Below are 23526 nucleotides of genomic sequence, written 5' to 3' on the forward strand. Positions count from 1 at the left end.
TGTCAATTCTAACATCTGAGGTGGGGTACCCAACTGCATTGGTCCTTCTGGGAGAAGCCTATGTGAAATACTAATCAAGATGGTTTGAAATATACAGTGAAACAAGCAATTAAAGAGAGCTTTATGTGTCATTTATGTTTAAATACCTCAAACAATGGTAAACGAGACAAAATTTTGCCAATCAAGATTGTTGGGTTTCTTTCCTTTATTGAATCATAAACCATTTGACAACTTGGGCTGATACCACTAACACAGTTCTGCCAAGTCTTAACCAAATTCATCATCAGGAATTGCAAGCTCCTTTGGGCTTAAAAGGATTCTCAAGTGCAGACTGGACCATAAAACCAGCATTTTTCATAAAACCCCCCCAATTCCTACAGAGCTTCCTTAATTTATCAAAATTTTAAGATTTCTGGTTCAACAAGTCTCAAAACACGATTTAGCCAGCACAACAGCTTTATTTTACAATTTCAATTATCATACACAATTCAGTAAAAGCTCACAGCAGGAACAGCATGGAGACTTAACCACTTTTTGGTATTTCGTTCAACTAGAGCCAAAGTGCAAGGTCTCCAATTAACTCCCAAGGTAAAAGAACAATACTTGGCTGTTAACACAAGTCATGTTAACACTTAAAATATCTAATTAGTTAATGGTAAGGCCACATCTTCAAATGCAATTAGAAATATTTTAATAAACGTTTGGCTTCTTTTGGTATGATAAATTGCCACATATCCTACAGCTAACAGGTAAAGGAACATCATGTTTTCCCAAGGCATGTAAGAAAGCAAACAACACTACCTCTGTATTATTCCATACGGCTTAAAAATGAATGCCAAAAAACTGTTCATGTGGAATTTTATTTCCTTCAGACATGCTGATGACTCTTCTTAAGGAAAAAAATAATGGAAAAAAAGAAAGGAAAAAAGAAAAGGGGAAAAAAGTCCAATCCAAACTTTTCCATACACAGTATCTTGAGGCACAGGTTCCCTTACCCTGAAATGATTTTTTTACACAGGCTATATCATATGCTACAACATTGTTCCTATTTGAAGTTATCACACATTTACTTTTTGGGGTGAAAAAAATTCTCCTCTGTGTTCAGCTGCTACAATATGGCACAAAGTTAAAAGTTAACACCATGACTAAATACTCAGATGCTTTTTTGCTGGCTATATTTGGGGTGCACATAAATAAAAGGCACACTTTTGCTGTCTCCTCTCAAATCATTTATGTAATGTACAAGCCTAACTTCCCAGCACTGCTCCAGGCCTGCTGGCCCAGTGCAAAAAAAATATTTAAGTCAGCCTCCAGTGCTAGTAGCAGCTTTATATGCTTAACCAATGGCTTTAGTTTGGCATGCTACTTCCACTGTGGTGACTACTCAAGACAGACCAACAGTGTTCCTGAAAAGGAAAATGATAAATCCTAAAAAAAGAGAAAAAAGGTAATTAAAATTATTTATATTCACTTACATGTTTATTTTCCAGATGTGTTCACAATGTTCAGAAAGTGCACATTTTGAAGTCTTGTTTCAGTATTACAAATGTCCATGACCTACACATTATAGCAGCGCCACTTGCACCAGTATCATTGAAGAACTGTCAACCTTGCCATGACTGACCCTGTTCTGCAAGAGCATCATGAAAATACATGAATTTGCTCTTAGCTAGAACTTAGTGTCCATAATGTCTTGGGTAGGGTATTTTTTAGTATTTGCATTGAACTTTGTACAGCAGTCAGAATCTGAAAAGCAGTTTAGTAGTTTCACTTTTTGGCGCTCATTTTTACTCTAAATGATTTTCAAGAATGAAAGTGAACTTACAGCATGTGAAGAACCCTCAAAAATGAAAGCTCCACCAACTATTACACACTGTTAAAAACTTATCCCATAAGATTTAGTTACTGATTTGTGAATTCTTACAAAATTACCTTTCGTGATTTAGCAACAGATAACATTGATGAAATTATCATATATAAAAACAGCTTAGGTCTTAACATCAATGGTCTGACAAACATTTAAACAAGGATATTCTGAGTTAAGACTAGTGCTAAATTTAGCTCCTAAATACAGCTAAATTTAGGTTTAAGAGTTCAGACACTCTCAATTTAATATGCCTTTAAAAAAGGTAAAGTCCAACTTTCAGAAGAGTCTGTAAAAGACCAGTTTCAAGTAAGTCTGGAGTAATTAGGTATTGTGGCTAGAGTTACCATAAATATGTACTACATGCTGACTTGACAAGATTGTGTTAAAAGAAGTGGGAGTTGAACCACTACTTTTGAAGGTTCTTGCTTTGGTTATCTTTAAAAAAAAATCTGACTGTTAAAATAACAGTGCAAGTTCACTATAAAGCCACACGCCTCTTTCTCGATGTTCTCTTACCAATTGTTTTTTATCATGTCCACTGCCCGCAATGGACATCCTGCTTGGAAAATCCACCTCCTGCTGTGAAAGGTTTGGCTGAACCAAATGAAGAAAGTAATTCTGATATCAGACTCAAATGGGAAAACGCTGTTTCATTTAGTTCTTGTTAAGAATATTTAAAAACCTTCTTCACCTACAGGCTTTTTTGAATCACAAGGCACAAATAGGGAGTGGACATTCCAGCAAAAGGTGATTGTCTGAAATTAGTAGTCCACCGCAGTCTTCTAGTCCAGCACAATGAAAGATTTTTCCTGTCCAATTCTATGCCACGTCTTCTAGATAATCTGCAACGTCACTTAACTGAGAAATGGTAAGGTCTTGCGTGATGCTTTCGAGCTAGAAAATAAATAAAATTGCAAACTCAGAAATCACAAAACCAGTAACTATTATGTCATGTACTCCCTCATATACCTTTCTGCCTCAAGCTCTTTCAGTGAGATTACACAATCCTTTAGGAGGTGCTCAGACAGATCTTGAGATACTGTGGTAAAACTTTGTATGCTGGGCATTGAACCATCTTCAAACACATTTTACACACCTAGAAAGTCATAGTGAGTTTTTCTACTGAACAACTGTTGCAGGGTTTTTGTTTTGTTGGTATTTTGTTACTCCATATAGCATCTAACTTAGCAAAGATACTAGGTGTAAAAACCAGAATCTAACAAACCATACAATCTCAACATCCAGCCTAGGAACTGAGGATAACAGCACGTTACTTCACAGAAGGTTGCAAACGAAGTCAAGACAAGATCAGAAGAATATAAAGAACAACAATTTAAAAACAATCATACTTTATCACTGGCATTAGACTCTTCTGTTCCCACAGAAATTTCGTCTATTTCTTCACCAATACTGATGTCACTTTTTTCTGAGCGATGACTCATACTGAAGGGAAAGAAAACCATAAGCACAAAAATAAGACTTCCTTATCACATGTCCAGGTACAACATTTACTTTATACCTGACATTTGATTGAAATTGCCCTGTCTAGGAAGTTAGATGTGAAGTTCCTTAAAACTCCATAACAACTAAAGGCTTTCTACCTCAATGAAGCCATAGTAAATACTGAGAAATACTTAGGCCTCAATCATGCAATTTACAAACACCAACACCTTCACATCATAAGCATGAGGTTGTTAAATATTTATTACTGACTACTCATGATGTTTTATTTTCCAATTGAATATCTCAGCTTACAACACAATTATTGACTAGTTGCATTAATTACTAAAACATTATTAAGTGCATGGTTCAGGAAAAAAAACAAACCTTAAAACCCTTCCACAAAAAACCCAACATAGTATCATGCTGAAGTTAGCAGTAGGTTTTTAAGGAACTCATTATCCCTATACAAAAAGAGATATGGTTTGGTTGTTATTTAACTCATAATTAAATTTATTAAAATAGCAAACTGAAGTTTAAAGTAGTTCAGAAATACTGACAGATCCCAGTGATAGTGACTGTCTGCCATATTATGAAATAACTCAAATAGGCTATTGAATATGCTTATGCTGCATGAAGTACTACCCTGCTGAGGTATGATCCTTCTCTTACCTGTTGAAGTCATCAGCATATTCATCATCATCTCCATTTCCTAAATATGATTTAAAAGGTATTAATCAAACAAGTTTTCTCTTCAGGAAACACAAAAAACCCAATCTATTCCTGCATCAAAATATATGGTTTGATGATCAGCAAAAGTGGGAGTATATTAAATTACTTACACTGATTAGAAAGATGAGTTATATTTGTCATCATTTAATCTCAGTATTATTAACATAAACTGTTTCAATATTTCAATATTCATATATTTTCAGGAAGTTAGCTGCATTGCTGAATACAAAACTTAAATATTTGACAGCTCTATTTTGAGAGAATTCTTCCATCACACCTTCTTCATATTGCACCAAAAGAAAGGCAACTTTCAAAGGTGTGGAGAGCAACTAAATATGCCACTGCAAAGCAGTAATACTTACCAAGCTATCTTTTAGCAAAAATTTAAACCTGCACTTTTTGTAGAAACCTCAACAACAAAATTCATCACTTGGTATTAGTAAAGGTATGCACAGATTGAATGAAATTTTTGCTCCATGTGTAAAATATGAACCCACAAGACACCAGTTTTCACTTTTCTGTATTTCTTTAGATCACATCTTGCTTTTAACTACATTAAGCTTCACAATATATGTTAAATCAAATAATGTAAGTAAAAGCTGAAGATTTGAGTTCAATATGTGTATCTGAGTTTCTCAGATTCCTTTAAGAAACTGGGCCAGAATTTATCAGTTATAGCCAACCAAAAATACCAGAGCTTCCTCAAGTTTAGCAATTACTTGCCTAATTCTAGTGATCCCAGCTTTGCATTCACCAACCGCAGGTCTTTTAAAACAGAGTTCCTATCCAAATCTGTAAACAAAAGTACTTATATCAGAAATTGGATTTGACACTCATCGGTAAGATCCCACCTACACATAAAAACCAACCATTTATAACAACTCTTCCTTTATACGTACTTTTTTACGTACTTACGTACTTTCACAGTATTGTACGGCAATATTATATTCATATTATATTAGCACTTAAACTCTGATAACACTTAAAAACTTAGGGAGTAAACAAGAATAATGTCCCACTACTCAGGGATTTACAACATGAAAGTAAATACTTCTAAAGAACTGTTACAAGTAATTAAGGATAATGCAAAAGAATAAGACAATTTCAGTTTAAAACTGAGCAGTAGAATTATCATTAATTATATAATCCTTTATATACACTGTATTCTATACATACAAAAAAAGGGATGTAGATAAGTATTTCATGCTCCAAAGCACAAAATACCCCAGTGGTAGCACAATATATCCAAAGCAATATGCCATCACTCGCTAAGAAAGCACTACTGTAAAGCACATTACCACCAGAAGGGGGCCACATACTCTATCATTCTTCCACCTGAACGCATAGCTCATTCATTTCATTACAGAAATAACTTCTGCAATCATCAAAACACAAAATAATACGAAAACTTACTATCAGACTCCTTTAGCAAAGGTGCACCAGTTAGGGAACTTAACCCACTTTTCAGAGCCGGTGCATCAGAAAGGGATGCTAGACCTCCTGCTTTATTAGCCTCAGTTTTCCTGTAAAAAAAGAAATAAGTACTTCACAGAGCTGTAAAATATGCATCATTACTTTCTTCTCTATTATTAAGTTGTCATAAAACTAGAACAGTAAAACTACAGCAAAAAAGAGCAAGGGGAAAGGGCTATTCACTCTGCAACCTTAAAAGCAGTAGGCAGTTCACTGGCACAAGTGTCAACCACAACATTGACTGAGAACGCCACTTTTTCACCCACGCAAAGACTTCCGCCTGTCTTCTCTCACAGACAGAGAACCTTCGTCAGCATCACTATTTATGTCTAGGGACCTTTCATCATCCCCACACACAAATGCAGCCAAAAGAAAAAAGATTCGGATCAGTACTTCAGTTTTTACAATTTAAACAGATTACATCTGATGAAGCTATTAATTCTAGGAGCAGTCAATTCACAGAATGAAAACCTCTTGGTTATAGGAAGATAGATCTCACAACATGTTAAAGTTCATTTGGCTACTACCTAGTTCAAATCCTACTTACAACTAAAGGATGAATAAATACAAATTCAAAGAGACCAAGATTTTCTCTTTTAGTATTGCCTAAATTGTTTGCTATTTTGATTCCATTCCTATTAATAATGAGCACCATTTGAATCTTCATTATATCTATATCAACAAAATATCATGTGTAACATCGTGCATTAAAGTGCTTCAAAATATTGAACAATAGGTTAGAGACAGAGATAATGAGTGCCTGGATCATCTCTCACATTAGCAACTGCTTGCTCTGAACTCATCTTAAATGACTGGGCAAGATTTAAATAAGGAAATTACCTTTTTGCAAAGAAAGCAATGCTGGCAGCTGTCCTGCTTGTTTATCCCTTGAGACTCGAGCACACCAGCACAAAGGACCACAAAGGGGATTCTACCTGAAGAATACAGGGGATTTTTTGCCCTCTAGAGGAGTTGTCAGGAAGGTAAAAATGAGCAGAGCTCACAGAGCTCAGCTGCAAATAGCTTCTAGCTCACTTGCTGGTAACACACTCAGCAAACCTTATTATGGGATGTTACCACACTAGCTATGTGCTACAAAATACTACTTGTGGACTGTGACTCTACTACAGACACACAGAATCCAGAAGCAATTTTTTCTGTAGGGAGTTTCTCTACTAGGAAAAAAAATCCTTACTTTACTAAATAATTAGTCTGTTTCTTGGATTGTCTTTTAGAAGAAATCTAGTTTACCCGGTTTCAAAGAAAACTTCCCATGCTGTCATACAAGAATGCTCAAAAATTAAGAAATCAGTAAATACTATTATTATGCAAAAGTTTTTACAGACTTTTCTAATTTACCCAAGTTATCATTTAAACCTCCTGCTACAACAGTTACTTTGGTAAAGGCTAGTTAAACAAGCTCTCAATAAGGAGCGAATGCACTCTGATGCAGTTTTAATCTTGATATTAACAATTAGAAAAGGAGAAAAGAAATACTATAGTAGGATTAGCTGTAACACACAATATTTTCCAGAGTACAATCACTGCTCTTCAAGGAAAAAATAAAGTCTACTCCAACAAAAAACATCCAACAAAAACTGTATTATAAATACTTTTTCAGAAAGAGTCTATTAATTTACTAAAGAGAGACCTGGTTTAACTACAAAGCATTATTACTTTGTGGTCTACCAGAAGGATCCCACTCTAAGACTAAGCATCTTCTGTAGCAGTAATACAAAAAAACCCTCTGCCCACTATCAGCACAGAGCTGGAGCAATTCTCTGATTACTTGAGCACAGCAAAAGAACACCATTAAATGATCCTGCAGCATTGCTCAATACAGTGTTATCTAAGTTAAGCTTCAAGATAACATGATAACACAAAGATAGGTTTTTCAGTTTTATAACAAAGCTGCTGTATAGCTCAGTCACTTGTTCTTGTTTCAAATGGCATTTTTCAGTCATCAGACTCCACAGATCAACAATAGAAAACGTGCTTCAGATGCAGCTGCAAAACTGGCACAGGAAGAAGTAACAACTCTCCACTGAAAACACAAAGGGTGTTGCAATGCGAAGAGAAAATCCTCAGCTGTAAAAAAGCTTTCCTTATTATTAAAGTCTGTGGAGCCAGTTCAGAGTGGTTTTTGTATTACAAAGGCATATCCATATTTAATGCACAATCCTGTCAGTGTCCACTTCCTTTAGTGGAGATCACCACTGCAGCTCTGTTGCAAGAAGAAACACTGATGTCTGTGCCTCACATGGTCATTACACCAAGGAAACGGCAGGGGACACTAGATACCCTCACTGATGCACCTTAAAGTGATACAGGTTTTTCCACTCATAATACACCCAAGAGATCCCAGAGGACACTGTGCATAGAATAAAATAGAGTCATGGAATTGTTCAATAGAACAAAATCAGGGGCGTGAATATTTTGGAAACAAAATGTTACATATCTGAACACTTACAAAAGCAAATAATCAAATAACTAATAGCTCTAAAAGGTCTGCAAGCATACAGAGGACAAAAATAAACCATGTGTTAGAAGAACATCCATGTCACCTACCAGCCATAAGTTCTTTCTGGTTTGGGTACAGGGTCATCAAAGAAAGAATCTCCCTCTACATCATCTTCATCCAAAACTGGATCATTTTTTTCTTTGGTATTCAAGTCTTTGTTTTCTAGTTGAGGATCTAGTTTTGTTTCATTAGGCATAAAATGAATACTTCTTTTGCTTGCTTCCCCTGATGAGACACTTGTATCACTCTGAGTGTTTTCAGCAGCCTTGAAAGATAAAGACTGCAGTAAGTATTCATGTCATGTAATACTCTAAGTACATATATAAATGCACAACATATAAAATACACCTAGCATCACTTTTTAAAACATTACTAGTACATTCATCAGTATCATCAAGAACAACACCAGCAAAAAGTCATTTATCACTTTAGAAAGTGTTCTTTATTGTTGCTGCCATTAAAATCTTTTGTTCCATCCTGTGCATTGCTATGCTATCTACATCACCTCTATTATAAAAGCAAACCGTTTTAAAGTATCTTGGTTATCAAATAAAGAACTCTATAGACAGATTGATTCTTATGCTTTATTCATGTTATTTTGCAAAGGTTCTTAGTTACAGCGATTGTATTCAAAAGAAATCAATTTAAACCCATGAAAATTACTCCAAGTTCCATATTAAATGGTAATCTCTGCAACATAGTACTAGGTTTTAAAGTATTAAGCATAAGAAAACTGGAGTTACTGACACGTTCTCTCAAATACTAAAACTAAAAATGACAAAAGCGAGACTTCAGAACTACATAACTTTCAGTCTTCTTATGCTTATGGCTCAGACTTACAGTCTAGAATGTAAGGACAATTCCATGGGTAACCTTTAACATCAAGTCATACATCTCAAGCTCTAACTTAGCATGGCTTTGTGGCCCAAAGAACAATATTCTAATTTACCTAGATAAACAAGGTGCCGAGAAAGAAAAATGTTTTTATATTATTACCTTGCAAGGAATACTGCTATTTTTACTTTCTCCTAGACTTATTAAAATTATGCCAGTAAAAGATTTATTACATTCACTTCCTTTCTACAAACTAACAGCAGCACAGTTTTGAAACACAACAAAAAGTATTATTTGATCCAGATAGCAAATATGTATGTAGGTTGTACTGTCTGAAGTATTTTTACATCAGTCTTTAACTTTCATTCAGAAGGCTTAAGTCAAATTTTCAGACTAAAGGCCATGAAAGTGAAAATTCCTTTGGCAGGTCTTTTTCATACCAAGGCTATTTTATCTCAGTCACAGAATCACATTCAATTACTAGCAGTAGCTCAATTTTCTAGGGCAGGAAAAAGCACTTAAACCCACAAGTGGTAGTAATAAAAATATTTTGGTTTCCTATCCTAGAGGAACTGAATTGTTTTTGAAAATTAAGACCTTAATGATAGCCTGGCTACAGTAAAAGGAAGCTACAGCTATTTTTCTATTCTGGGCCCTGTACTGCGTCACGGCAGAAAAGTATAAGCACAACAGTTCATTTATGAAAGTTTTTCGCTGAGGGGAATAAATATTTTCAAATTGCAAATCATGTAAGTGAATGCTGCCATATCTGCAGTTTCACAGGAGTTCTCTCTTTTACCCATCTCACGTATGTTACAAAGCTTTACATTAAAGATAATCTTACCTTATGTGGTATAGAGTGTGCACTCGACCGTCCATCAGATGATTTTGATGTGGGGCATTGGCTGTCAGTTAGAACTGGAGCCACCTAAGAAGATCAAAATGAGCACTTATATAAAAACTTATATTTATTTTTGTAATAATTGGTACTGGTGAGGTCGCATCTTGACTACTGCATTCAGTTTTGGGCTGCACACATTAGAAAAGATATTGAGATGCTGGAGCATGTCCAGAGGAGGGCAATGAGACTCATGAAGGATCTAGAAAACGTGTCCTAAGAGGAACAGTTGAGGCAGCTGGTCTAGACAAGAGGAGGCTCGGGGGGTGTAAGGAGGTGGGGACCAGTCTCTTCTACCATGCCTGCAGTGAGAGGTCTAGAGGAAATGGCTTCAAGATGAGACAGAGGGGACTCAGATTTCATAGTAGAAAAAATGTTTCGCTGTTATGGTGGTCAGACATTGGAACAGGTTGCCCAGAGAGCTGGTGGAGTCACCATCCTTGGAGGTGTTTAAGAGGCATCTGGATGTGGTGCTGGGCGCAAAAATACTGCAGGGGTATGCAGGATTCATATAATGTTATATGACTCCACAAAAATTACCAGCTTGTTAATTCAACTGGGTTAGGGGTTACAGTGATGGTGCTTTGCTGACGCTTGAACTGGATGATCTTAAAGGTCTCTTTCAACCTTGACAATTCTCTGATCCTATCATAAATGCATCCAACTAGAAACAAGTCCACCATCCTCACTTCGACAGTATGCAAACTTGACACTGAGAAGACAATTGAGAGTAGAACTAGAGAAAACTGGGAAGCTGCAGTCACACACAGCATGGAAATCATAGTGAGGAGATCCAGGAGGGGCTCTCCCTTCTAAATGGCACTACGGGGTTTGAGTCCAACACACTGGCACGTGTCCCTCTGCACGTCAGTAAAACACCCTCCGACACAGAGGAGTGCTCATGGAGTGCCCAGAACAGGACATGGACAGACTGGCCGGGCACAGGCTCTTGGCTTTCCTGGGGCATTCCCAGACTGATCAAATACAAGGAAATCCCCCTTTCATGTGACAGACAATTGCTGTTATGAAGTCTGTGACAACCACTCCTGAATTTAAGCTTTCTTTGGGACACTGAATGCATCCTGGGTGTAGAGAACTTTCTTTCAAGTCACGATCAAATGCTATTGGTTGGGTTTAACTCGCTTAATCAACATATTAATTATCTATTCCATTCAAATACTACTGCCATTGCCTTCCAGTAGTTCAATACTTGGATATATTTAATTTTAAGTACATATGTTTTCAGTAGTGCTTTAAAGCTGTTGACAAAACTCATTTGAGGCTTTTCAGGTCATATTAAAATTAGATGTACGCCAGGGAAAACAGGTACATATAGAAGTGTTATCAAAGCACACCAGAAATTCGAAAATAAGTAACACAGTGTTTTGTGTCATTTATCTAGATTCATTCCATGTTACTATGCTGTAATAGAATATTAATAAAGAGCTCTAGGGTGGTATTAAAAACAATAGTCATAAAGTTTATGTCTTATCTGATAAGTTGAAGGCATAATATAAAAGACCTGAAACAGTGTAATAGTACAATAACCAAGTGTTCATAATTTCAGTTTATTTTTCATTGTTGGAAAAAAAAAAGAATAAAAAATTATAAAGAAAGAAATTTCAAGTTACTATTACTTACTTCTCCACCACCTGAAGTCTTTTTCTGCTGACACTTCCTAACAACCTCCAACAACAGGGGGCCACCCACAGTACCTTCTGCTTCCGTAATTCCCAAATCTCGAGCTAAGTTTTCTCGACCATCAAGGCCATTTAGCTGGGGGGACAACAGGAAAAAAAAAAAAAAAAAAAAAAAAAAAAAAGAATCACAACATTGAAATAACTGTCAAAAAACAAAAGATTAATTTTGTAATATTAAAAAGTCTTATTTAACACAGCTCTACCTGGACTAAACAGTGATTATTTATGATGTCTTGTTGCTTGTGGAGTAAAGTAATAAAATCATAGAATCATAAGGGTCGGAAAAGACCCTTAAGATCATCAAGTCCACCACTACATCATGTCCCTAAGTGCCACATCTACACCTTTTAGATACCATCTACTGCACAATTTACTTCTGATCTGTACCTGAACTCGTCACAGATCATGCGATATTATTTTAAACGTGCAACAAGACACCATTAGCATGCTTTGGGATTTAAGAATTTATGTGGCCAAATTACTTTAGCCAATCACATTTAAAAGTGGATCCAAGGACACCCAGCCATTGGTCCTAGCAAATTCATGGATGATGGGGCATTGCCATTTCTGTGCATACAGAACTATGCTTGCATAGGTCAACACTTACTTTGTGTCTCTGTTTCACATTAACAAAACATGGGTTTGGAACGAAAAAGGGATGAAAGCAATTTGGTATCATCCAAAAAAACCCACAAAAAACCCCAACAACACTTTTTCAAACTCGATTTCACACTATAGGAGAAGCAGAATGCTACAGCTACAGGTTGGTTAGCACAACTCCAGATGGCAACACTGCAAAGGGCACCTGGTTATCTTGATCTCTTGTGATCACATAGTGACACTCCCTGTCAGAACATAGGGCAAGCAAATACTGAAGTGAGCCACCAAAGTCAAGCACACTGGATAAAGGCACAGTACAAGAACTGCTCAGAGGCAGAGGCTAGCAGAGACAAAGTCAAATCTCTCAGCACTATACACAGCAGTCTTAGCCAGCTCACTTAACTTTGGCCAAATTTGCTTTATGCTCTGCAATAGATGACATAAACGCATTTATTGGAAAACAGAAGGGGGTGTTTCAAAGAGCATAAGATGCCTTTACAATACAAATGAAGCACTGCTCCCAAGTATTGATTTTGATAAAGCGAAACATTCATATTAGCCCACTTCCCTGAAAAATGTATTTTCACAACTAAGTACCTATTACAGACAAAACATTAAAAGAATATTTTAAATAAAAACAAGTAAGTGTTTTAAACAGATCTGCCATAGCTTCTGTGTTCATTGCCATACACTTCAAACAATGAGCATTGCATACAAACAAAACCAGTATATCTTACTGTGCTTGATTCAGGCTGAAAAACAGCTAAAGTAAAATCAAGATTGAAAAACCGTAGAAATTCTGCAACAAGACCTGCTACCAAGCGACCTAAAAAGAAAATAAGAAGAGTTAAAATACACCAGACAGAAATAAATCTTATTTCAAAGATTTAACATTAACACCAGGACACATGGCTTCAGTATGGACATAGTTTAGACATCCAGCAAACTACCACCTCACAGCAAGTTTTTGTACCAACCCCCTAATTTTGAACTTGGCCATCATATCAAAATCATTTAAGCCAGTAATACTCCAAGAGCATTACAGCCTGCTTACAAAATTCACATGCAGCATTTTTTTAACTATTCAGCTGTTTTAAAAACATCATTTTGACATTCGTCCTATATGTGCATTCACTCCTATACCTCTATTCTTAGTTTTCACTGGTTACTGTTTCTATTGGTCTACAATGTCTGAGTTAGAACAACCATAAGGCATCATGAAATATTAACTTCAATGCTTTAATCACTTTAATTTAAAATACAACTTCAGCAATACTAACTTTAAAAATTATAGGTTTAACTCTATTCTGAATGAGTAGTAATTAGGACATCTGAAAGGAACAAAAGCATAATTAATGTAACAGAGACTGCATTGTTAATAAGATTCAAAGATTTAATCCTTTGTCTCCTATTTTTATTATCTTGAGAAGTATATACTAAACAAAGAACTTACCATCCTTTGTACCTAAAAAACTTTTCAAGCTTTCATTTACCAGAGGTGCTTTGTTCTGTCAAAAAGCAAAAACCAAACAGCAATTAATGTCATCTACATGCTAGCAAGAAACTGAAAACCACAGCAACCTAGTGTTTTGGTGTACTCTGCTGCACAATGATGCACTGCCCATGCAATTCACTTCTGAAAAATCTACCTTTGGATGAATTCTACAACTACAAGTAAAAGCTATGTAGCAATAATTTATTTAGGCAAATTAAATTTATCTCAGAGCTAAAGTAATTTCACAAAAATTCTTAATAACATACTGATTTTTATTTATCTAATGACTGAAGAGGTAAGCTAAGCAGGTAACTTCCTAAGTTGCTCCTCTAATACAGTGCAAAGTTTAGGGCAATTCAGTCCAACCTTTTAAAAAAATGGAAATTTACAAATCTTCCAGACGAAATGTGGGCCATGCTAATTATTAGCACACAAATCAATACTAATCTTCTATTAATTACAACACCTTCAAAGGTATTACGAAAAATGGTTTTTTCGCCCTTGTTAGATTTGCCCTATTCATTTTTTAAATAGAAATAAATCAATATGCTATGTCTGGTTTTGTCAAAATCATTTTGGGATTGTTCAAAACAAATTCTAAATCCCATTCCTGAGATGGAATGGATATCCTGGGTAAAAAAAACATTTAAATACATTAAAAAGTTTAATGTATTTATCGCTACAGCTGCAAATGCTAACACACAAAAAAGTGCTACCTGAAAAAAGGACATTTTGCTTAATATTTAAGAATTCAGAATAGTGGTAAGTGTTACCAGTGTAAATTTAAAATACCATGGCACATGTAAGCCTTTTGAGAAATGGTGAGCTGAAATGTACTGTAGCAAATCTCTCTTCACGTTACTTGAACTATTGCTATTATTCCCCAGGCAGTGTGGGAGGTTGTCCCCTGGGGGCTCTGTAATATCCTGAAGCTTCCCATAAAGAGATGGCACTGTTCTTCTGTATCACTCTTCCACCACATCTTTTCCAGCTATCTCATGTTAAATTTCTGGAATATGGAATCTCATATCATAGAATAACTACTTCCTGTCCTTACTAACATCCCAATTTCAGTTAAGCATTTTTCCAGAGAGAGCAGAGCCATCTAACCAGTAGAGGAATAGAACAGTTTTCCATTCCTCTCCTTCTGCAGCAGAGAGCATGGACATACAGCACTCTCTACTCCCCAGCTCTAGAAAATGGAAAGACAGAGGACAGGAAGCAAAGTTGGCAGTGGCAGAGGTCACACAACTGGTACCTGTATACCACAGCAGTGCTGTTATGCCATCATGAATCAGTATCTCATTCCCTTAATATTGCTGAAATATCAGTACAGTCCACCTCTTTATTAAGAATTCATCCTTAAGTGTTAAAGCAAATTATCCTGAAGCAAGCCTACCACATCCTTATGGGAAACACCATAAGCATTAGCATACTTGGCATCTTATTGGACTAAATTGCTTTCAAAATACACTTATCAAAACACCCCAGTATAGTAATTTCAATTTCAGAAGACATTATTCCGATTAGATAAAATCTAGATAAGTCAAGTAGATATCTTTTTTAAAAGATGTATTTGATGGAGAAAATACTTAGCTATTCTGGTTAACTGGACAGAAGCCATATAAACCCAGTGAGACAGACACTAAAAATTGTAATTTCAAAAGGCTACTTAATTTCAATTTTTAAACATCAGGAAACACCCTGACAGTCCTGTTTTGTGTTCTTTATGCATCTTAAACAGAAATAGATATTTTTATCTTGTTACATTTCACAAATAGAAAGTATTAAAGCTATTATATTTAATTCTACACAAAGGATGTTTTTTCCTTCTGATATATCTTTTAAGGTTCTCTTACCTCTACTTTCTCTTGTTCTTCTAATGCTAAAAACACAGCTGCTCGTAACTCTGCCTGCCAAATAAAAAACAAAACAAACAGCATTTCTAAAAGCACCTTTTTCCTAAGCAAACAGGATGCAAACAGCTAGCAAGTAGCTTTACAGCTATTTGTTTCTCCTCAAGGAACTTGGCATGGACTGTAATCTGTATCAGTGCAATTAAAACACTTAGGATTACAGGCAACATTACTTGAGGCAGAGAAATAATAGTTTCCAATCTGAGAACAAGGCAGGGGGCAGCATAATTTGATACAAGACTTCCTAAATTATTTCTTTGTACATAAAAAGATTCCAAAGTACCTAAATTATCTCCCATTAGTTTCTTCTGAGAGTTAAACATCCATCTCTTTCAGGCAGCTCCAAAACACCTACCCTTCATTTACAACTCATTCAGGAAATATGAACAAATAGGCTGTAATAACTCATTAAAAACTAAACATTAAGATATACAAATTGCTATGATTTCTCATCAGATTACACTCAAAACCCCAGAATTTCTCATGGAAAAGAACATGATCACAGTCACTCAAATACTCCTGGCAATAATGATTTACCTACCTGTTTCTAAATATATTATTATAAAGAATCAGAATTCTTCTAAGGAATACTTTGAATGTTGAAGCTTAAGCCTTGCCTACTTTTAAATAATTTTTGTAAGCACTATAGGTTTTCTACTTTCACTGAATGTGTCAAATGGATAACATAAATTTGATGAATTTGTTTGCCACTTTAATCAACTCTTAGTCTGACATTTTGAAGTAAGTCAGTAGATAACACTGCAGTAATAAACTAAAAAAGACAGCATAATAAAGTTTTCCCAACAGCAAAAAAACAAAGAGTTCAAAAGAAAGGTTTATTTCCATAGTTAAGAATAAGACAAATATGAAGAATGTCTGGACTGTCTCATATATATTACAAGAGGTAACTAAACATGAAGTAACTAGTTCGTCCCACCAAAAAAATAAAACCAAAAGCAAATGTCCACCCATAAAAAACCCAACAAAGCAGAAAACCCCAAAACCGACAAAAAACCCACAAACATCAAAACCAACCAAACAAACAAAAAAGCCCACCCAAAAAAACACAACCAAACTAAAAAACCCAAACCCAAAAACCTTTCATGGGAAAACCAAACACTTCTTTTTTAAGGAAACTTCTTTTTGGACACCTTATTGAAGGGCAAAAAATAATGCAAAAAACTTAAAAGGATTTCTCACCAAAAGAGGAGCAAAACACAACAATCACACACACTGATCATACTGACATTGCAGTCACATTTTTTCAGTTGCTGGGATACAGCATTCAAACAGAAAATCCTCTTATAAGCAATTAATTCATTTATTATTCTCACCTTTTTCTCAGGTGTTGGGGTACAGTTGTCAATCGGTGAGACCTTTTGCACACCCCATTAACTTAAATATTATTCTTAAAAAATCAGTTTTCATTTAACTTTGCAACCAACAGCTAATAACATGTTTATTTAGTCTTACCTTGCTAAGATAAGCCTGAAACAGTTGCAAGGTTTTCTTTGTCACTTAGGCCACAGAAACCAAACATATTACATAAGAAGATAATAAAAATAACAAAGCATTCCTGACTGGCTGTTACAACTGTTCAAAATAAAACACACCAGTCAATCACATGGGTGGGGGTAAACACCTCTAAGGGTCTGGATCATGGGACTGGAGAATAAAGTTGTCTGAAAGTAGTTGCCAGTATATCAGCAAATCCAGAGAGCTAATGTTTCAAGACTCTGGAACAATATCAAACTGTCACTTTTTTTTTTTTTTTTCCACTTAACTGGGATTGTTTGCCTGCTCCACTCCTCTAGGTCCAATCCAATGGCTTTTAATTACTAACAGAGGTGCTTCTCTTCCTCTTCTTATCTAGTTAATGACACATGGTCATTTTCTCTCAGATGTTGCCCTTCCCTGTGAATAGCTAGTTCACCTTTATTCACTTTAGTGCACAATTTTACTTAATTTATAAAACTAAAAAGAGATAGATGCTACATAAAGAAAATATTCTCCTTGAATTTAAGAATTAAGTTAATTTTCTGGCATGAACCACTTCAAAACAAACAATGCATCCCAATGTGCAGAAAACAGGAGGTTACACTGCACAGCCTGCTGATCGTGACCCTTAATAATTCTAAGACATTCAAAAGCACCATTCATTATTGTACATGGATCAAAGATGCAAAAGCTAACAGGACAATTTTAACTGACCTGTGCACATGCTCATATTAAAAAATAGTACTTTTATCCTAACATCACCCCACTTGCCTGTACCTCAGCTGTCCAGGTTTTGAAGCAAATTAGTAAGGAATTATCAGTACCACCTGACCAAAAGCTTTACTAGGCAGACAACATTAGTGATGCTAACTCCCCCCATGCAACTGCAGCAACAGCAAGTTGCAGAGAAGATGCAAAATTCAGGTAATATAAACTTAAATTATTCCAAAGCAAGAGATTAAATATATAAACCAAAAGAAAATAAGAAAACAAAGAAACACACAAGAATGATAATGGCTCCTCTTGCTCAGATGATGACAGCTTTCCCAGGAGAAAGACTACATTCTCTTCAAGACAGAACTCCCCTATTTGTACACTGTCACACAGAAACAGTGATAATTTTCACTGAAATATAAATATCCACAGTTTTATTGTGTATTCACAGAATTCCTTAGTAAACTGTTTTATTCATCAGGCTAATGCCAATGATTAACAAACTATATATGGTATACATCTGTACTATACACATATATTTATGTGTGTATATATATACACATAGTGCAGTTTAGAGAATACAGGAAATACAGGAAATTCTCAACTGAAAGCAGCAAATACATTTCTACAACTTCCAGTTTTCACAGTATTACTTTATTAATTACTCCAGTGCTCAAACTTTAATATAAATACAAAAATCATGAACAAATTTTTAAAACGTCATATAACATTTTCAGCTAAATAATTTACATCAACACCAATGCATCCAAGATACTATCTCAAAATAATGATAAATAAACTGCAAGCCATTATAAAATTGTGTTTTAGTAGAGAAGTAAATTGACAATAAGTTTCTTTCTAAAAATTACTCTCATTATTTTATAAAATGTGTGACACTCTGATACATTCCATCCACTGAAATAATTCCCCTTGAATTCCAATACTTCCAGTGCTTCATACCAATGCAGCTATACACTGACCACATGTTTTTCTACTCAATGTAGCTATTTCAATAAATCACAAATACTTTAATTTATCTTTCTAGCCTCATCCAACTTGAAAAATGGTCACTTCTAACCATTCACTTCTATGAAATAAGCATCAGTTTTGATAACATGTAAATGTTCAGTTCTACCACATAATTAACAAAAATGACACATAATAGATAAATACTACTGAAAAAAATAAGTTTAATTAATTTTAATAAAAGAATGACTGCAACTTTTTTAATGGATGGTATAATCTAATTTCAATTAAAAGATGACAGTTTATGAAGCCTTGTTCAAGCTTAATTCTTCCAGCAACAGGCTTTTTGTCAGGCAATAGTAGAAAAAAAATCTGTAAGTCATTAACACTGCAGTCACCACTCATCAAACTCACATGCTAATTAAGGTTTACAGCTAAGAAAAAAACCCACTGAGTTCTTCCAGTCAGGAGCCTTAGCCATAAGCATACCAGCTATTAAACAGTAATGCCTTGTATTAAGGAGAGGCATAATCTGACAAGGAGGCTGCATTTCATATTTTTCGAAGTCATTTGCTAATTTGCAGTAATGACATCTTACACAGTATTGGATATTGCACAGTTTAAGCGTTATAGAATAATGAACTACAATAAACTTATTCACATAAAACTCAATGGGCTGACAATCACAGTATGAAAATTTACATACTGCATAAAGGTGGGAATTAAGAAACTACATCTCATGAGCTCAATGTGACCCAATTGCCTTGCCATGCTCTTTTTAATTACAACTTTACTATCACCATACTTGCATTGTTTAACAGTATACGAGTGGTTAACAGGTGGTCCAAAGGGCCTGACATCTGTTACTGGTCTCACTACTCAGAACACAGTTACTTGAGCTAGAATCTTCATTCACTTACAGAACTTAAATAAGGATCTGAAAGGGATGAACAACATGGTTCTGAATATTATTTTGCTGAAAAGTATGACTAGTTCAAACTACAGTAACTTGAAAGTACATACAGAAAGATGCTCTCACTTCCATAAACCACTGCTGAGCTGTTCTTCTGAACTATCCGCAACGACCACCCACCTCTGGAGACTTAAAACACAGCACTGTGGAAAAACATCACCATGCCTGATCTGAAATCCTTCTGAGACCCTTCTCCTCCAGCCTTGAAGGAAATCCATTCATTTTTAGGCTTCCATACCTGTGTTGCTCTCTATTATACACAATGGTTATTGCTGGAAGCTTTGAATTTGAACAAAAATACATGGAACCAATTTTCCTACCCGTTCTGACAAAAGCTCAGGCTGCACCACAGACTCGGTAGCAGTGTGCACTCCACTATCTTCCGTATATTTTCTTAACACAGCTTTATTTGTTCCCTGTAAGCAGGCAGCATCCCCAGAGTTTCCGGACTTAACAAGCCTTCAAGGCACAACTTGAAGCAACCCACACTCCAGAAGAACAGGTGCTTACATAGCGACCCACAACAACTCCCACTTGAAATTTTCAGCAAGGGCTTTTCGTATCGAAGCAGGGATTCATTTCACCCACCCCGGCACCACGCTGCTGCCCATTGCTTCCAGCCAGTTTGGCGGCAGCAAGGGAGCTCTTGCGGCCACGCGGTACCTGCGAGCGATCCCGCACAGCCGGGCCGGGCTCTCCCCGCTCCCCTGGCTCTGCCCGCCCGGGGGATCCCGAATTCCCGCGGCCGCGGGGCAGCGCCGGGCGAGGGTCAGGCCCGGGCCCTCGCACCAGCTCCACCACGAGCGGCCGGCGAACACCACGGGGAAGGCAGGCGCCACCGCCAGGCCGCGACGCCGGGGGAGCGCTCCAGCCGGGAACACCGGCTGCAAGCGGGAGCGAGAGGGGACGAAGCCCGGGAAGCCTCGGTCCTCCCACACTCCGCAGGGCCGCGAAGCGCCGCCAGCGTCAGCCAACGCTCCCCGCCGGCGCGGGGCCCTTCTTCGCCCACCTTAATCTTATTGAGCACCCCGCTGCTCTCCAGCGTCTGCACCAGCAGGTCCCGCAGCTCCGTGTCCTCCTCCGCCGCCGCGGCCGCCATCTTGCTTCTCCCTGACAACCGCCAAACCGCGCTAGCGCCGGGACCGGCCCCGCAGATTCGCCGCCGCCGCAGGCACCAGCCTAGGGCGGACCCCAGGGAACGGGGCGGACCGGGCCGGTGACCGCCCTCAGCACCGCCCCGAGAGGGGACGCGGAGAGGCCGCGGTCACCCGGCGCTTTTGCCGCCCGCTGAGGCTGGAAACTGCGGCGGCGAACGGGCAGCGCGGGCGGCGGGCGGGAAGTTCAAAGCGGGCGCGGCGGTAACGGCTGAAGTTATAGACCCGCCCTGGGTCCCTCCCGTTCGCCCGCCACGCTCGAACCCGGGCAACCCTACGAGGAGGGGCTGAGCTCATTTGGTCTGTCCAGCCTGGAGGAGACTGAGGGGAGATCGCAACACAGTCTACAACTTCCTTGTGAGGGGAAACAGAGGGGCACGCAGCGATCTCTCTGTGGTGATCAGTGACAGGACCCAAAGGAATGGCGTGAAGCTGAGTCGCTTAGGTTAGATATTAGGAACATGTTTTCATCCAGAGAGTGGTTGGGCACTGGAGCACGCGCCCCAGGGAAGTGGGCACAGCACCGAGCCGGTCACAGTTCAAGAAGCTTGGACAACGCCAGCTCCACCCCTGGCAGCTGCGGCTGCTCTGAATTCGGGCTGAAGGGGAGAACAGCCCCCGCTCCGGGGCCACGCTGCTCCAGCAGCTTCTGACGGCAGCAGCGCGCTCCGGGCAAGGTCTCACCCGCCTGCTCTGCTGCCCACAAGGGCACCTGGCGCTCAACAGCACCAAAAAGAACTTCTGGAGCCCTTGCTTCATAACAAGCATGTCCGTTGTTGCTCTTTAAAACAACAAGTATAAAGCTTTGTAAATTATAAAGCTTTCTCTGCAGGTCTACATGTGGCATTTTTTTCCACATAGTACAGTGTGTGTTATAATTTTTCTTGAAGAGAAATCCAATATATGACAAATAATTTCCTAACTTAGGAATGCTCCTAAGGAGCAGAGCACGTACAGCTCCCGGGTGAAGCAGGGCGCTGTTTTGAAACACGGGCACCAGCTGCCCAGGGATGCTCCAAAGACTTGGCCAAGCCTGCGAGGACAGCTGCCCATCGCTCCACCCCGCTTCTGCTGAACACATGGGAGGTACTACTGGAGCCCTACGCACATTCCCACAGCTGCCCAAAGAATAGAGTGTTGCATTTTGAAATCCTGAAGTTCGGAAACATTAGTAGTCTTTCACTGAATTACAAAATTGTGTTAAAGTAAACCCATAACACTGTACTTAAGCACTTAAGACAAAAATTCTTTCCATTTAATTTCTCAAAACCCTGTCAGAAACAAATAATAAATGGAGAAACAAAATGTCTGGTACTACAGTTATTTTTATTTGTTCACTAGATCTCTAAACTTAATGGAAAGACAAAACTCAATTGATAAAATGATAGAGCAAAGGAAGACAAATCAGTAGACTTAGAAGATAGCTTATAATTGTAAGATTAATTTAGCATTTCATAAACAGTGCCTTCTAGCTTTTAAATATATGTAGAATATTTTGAATCCATTCCACAGATAACATTTTTGAGCTCTGCAAAACAGCAGACTATTATATAGCTAAATATCCATCAGCTTGAGGGCAGCAAAGCACAGTCCACTGTCCCATTGCAATGCACTGCCCCAAACTATCTCACGTTTGAAGGAAATGTTTCCATTTTGAAAGTATGTAATACCCAAGTCAACTCTGTAAAAATCATAGAAACACATAGCTACAGCCTATTAACACATTTTAAGTCAAATTTAAGCCTTCACAATAATTCATGGACCAAGTCTATTGATTTAAAATTAGGACATGAGAATATACATATATTACAAAATGTGTACATCTGCTCAGAGTATTGTAAATGTTTCCTTACCACACTTTTAGGAATTAAGTTTAGCTGGATTTGTTTGTTCTATCTGTGCAATGGGAATAATCAAAGCAAAACAACAGATTGTGTTAGGGAGAAAAAATCTGAAAGTCTCTATCTTGATTCTTAAATCCTAACGTAAACTGCTGAGAGATGGAAAAATGCATTCTTCTGAAGTGTTTCAACTCATTTTGGGTTTTTTTTCAGGCCACACATTTCAGCACAAAAACATCTAGAAATCTAGGGTACTACCACATTTTCATGAAATTTATAAGAAACTTTTCAAATATTCTGACATTTCCTTATTTTTTCATAGCATCGTAAGTGCTAATAGGCAGCGATCGGGAGATAAGAGACAATAGAGAAAAAGATCATAGTAGACAGATAAATATTAATCAGAAAGTCTTAAAGAGATAGTTATCCAATGTAGCTGTCCATTGCCTGTCTTCGTACATTTCACAAAAACATTCTTTTTAATAACAGCCTCCATTAACGTGCACTATTTTATGATACTGTAACATAAAAATGTAGCTTCTTTGTCCCAATATAGTAAAAGCCTACACTATTTCTGAGTAGCTTTGCATATCTTTGTAACCACCCTAATGGGAAACCTGTCATTTGGCTTAGTTTTCTCAAAATGCAAAGCGGTAATTTGGCACCCTCAGAGAGCAAATCCCTGCACTGGAGCAAATGACCCCGCAGGCTGCAGAGTATGTGCAGCACAGCCCAGTGTTTTCACCCCTAGTCTGCGAAGATAAAATCAGTCTGCGAGAACAACTCCTCGTGCTTATCTACTGATTTAATGGGCAGTGACAAAGATTTCAGTGCCACGTGGAGCCCTGATGTCCTCAGCGGCAGGATGAGCCGCACAGCTTACTAGGACCTGGAGAGCTTCACTA

General features: G+C 37.6%; 1 protein-coding gene across 2 annotated transcripts; it reads right to left on the reverse strand.

The window, feature by feature from the left end:
• Positions 1-438: 438 nt before the first annotated feature.
• On the reverse strand, positions 439-20863 carry CEP43 (centrosomal protein 43). 2 transcript variants are annotated; one of them, XM_063390596.1, is made up of 12 exons: positions 20636-20863; positions 15420-15473; positions 13519-13573; positions 12803-12891; positions 11407-11541; positions 9712-9795; positions 8081-8298; positions 5453-5562; positions 4763-4831; positions 3980-4019; positions 3217-3310; positions 439-2761 (listed from the first exon to the last, which is right to left on the reverse strand). In XM_063390596.1, the coding sequence occupies exons 1-12, from the start codon at positions 20723-20725 to the stop codon at positions 2687-2689; spliced, it is 1113 nt and encodes a 370-aa protein (XP_063246666.1). In that variant the 5' UTR covers positions 20726-20863; the 3' UTR covers positions 439-2686. The 2 variants fall into 2 exon arrangements, with proteins under 2 accessions (XP_063246666.1, XP_063246667.1); XM_063390597.1 differs by lacking the exon at positions 4763-4831.
• Positions 20864-23526: the final 2663 nt, after the last annotated feature.

Source organism: Prinia subflava, chromosome 2, assembly GCF_021018805.1.
Source record: "Prinia subflava isolate CZ2003 ecotype Zambia chromosome 2, Cam_Psub_1.2, whole genome shotgun sequence".
Taxonomy (NCBI): Eukaryota; Metazoa; Chordata; class Aves; order Passeriformes; family Cisticolidae; genus Prinia; species Prinia subflava.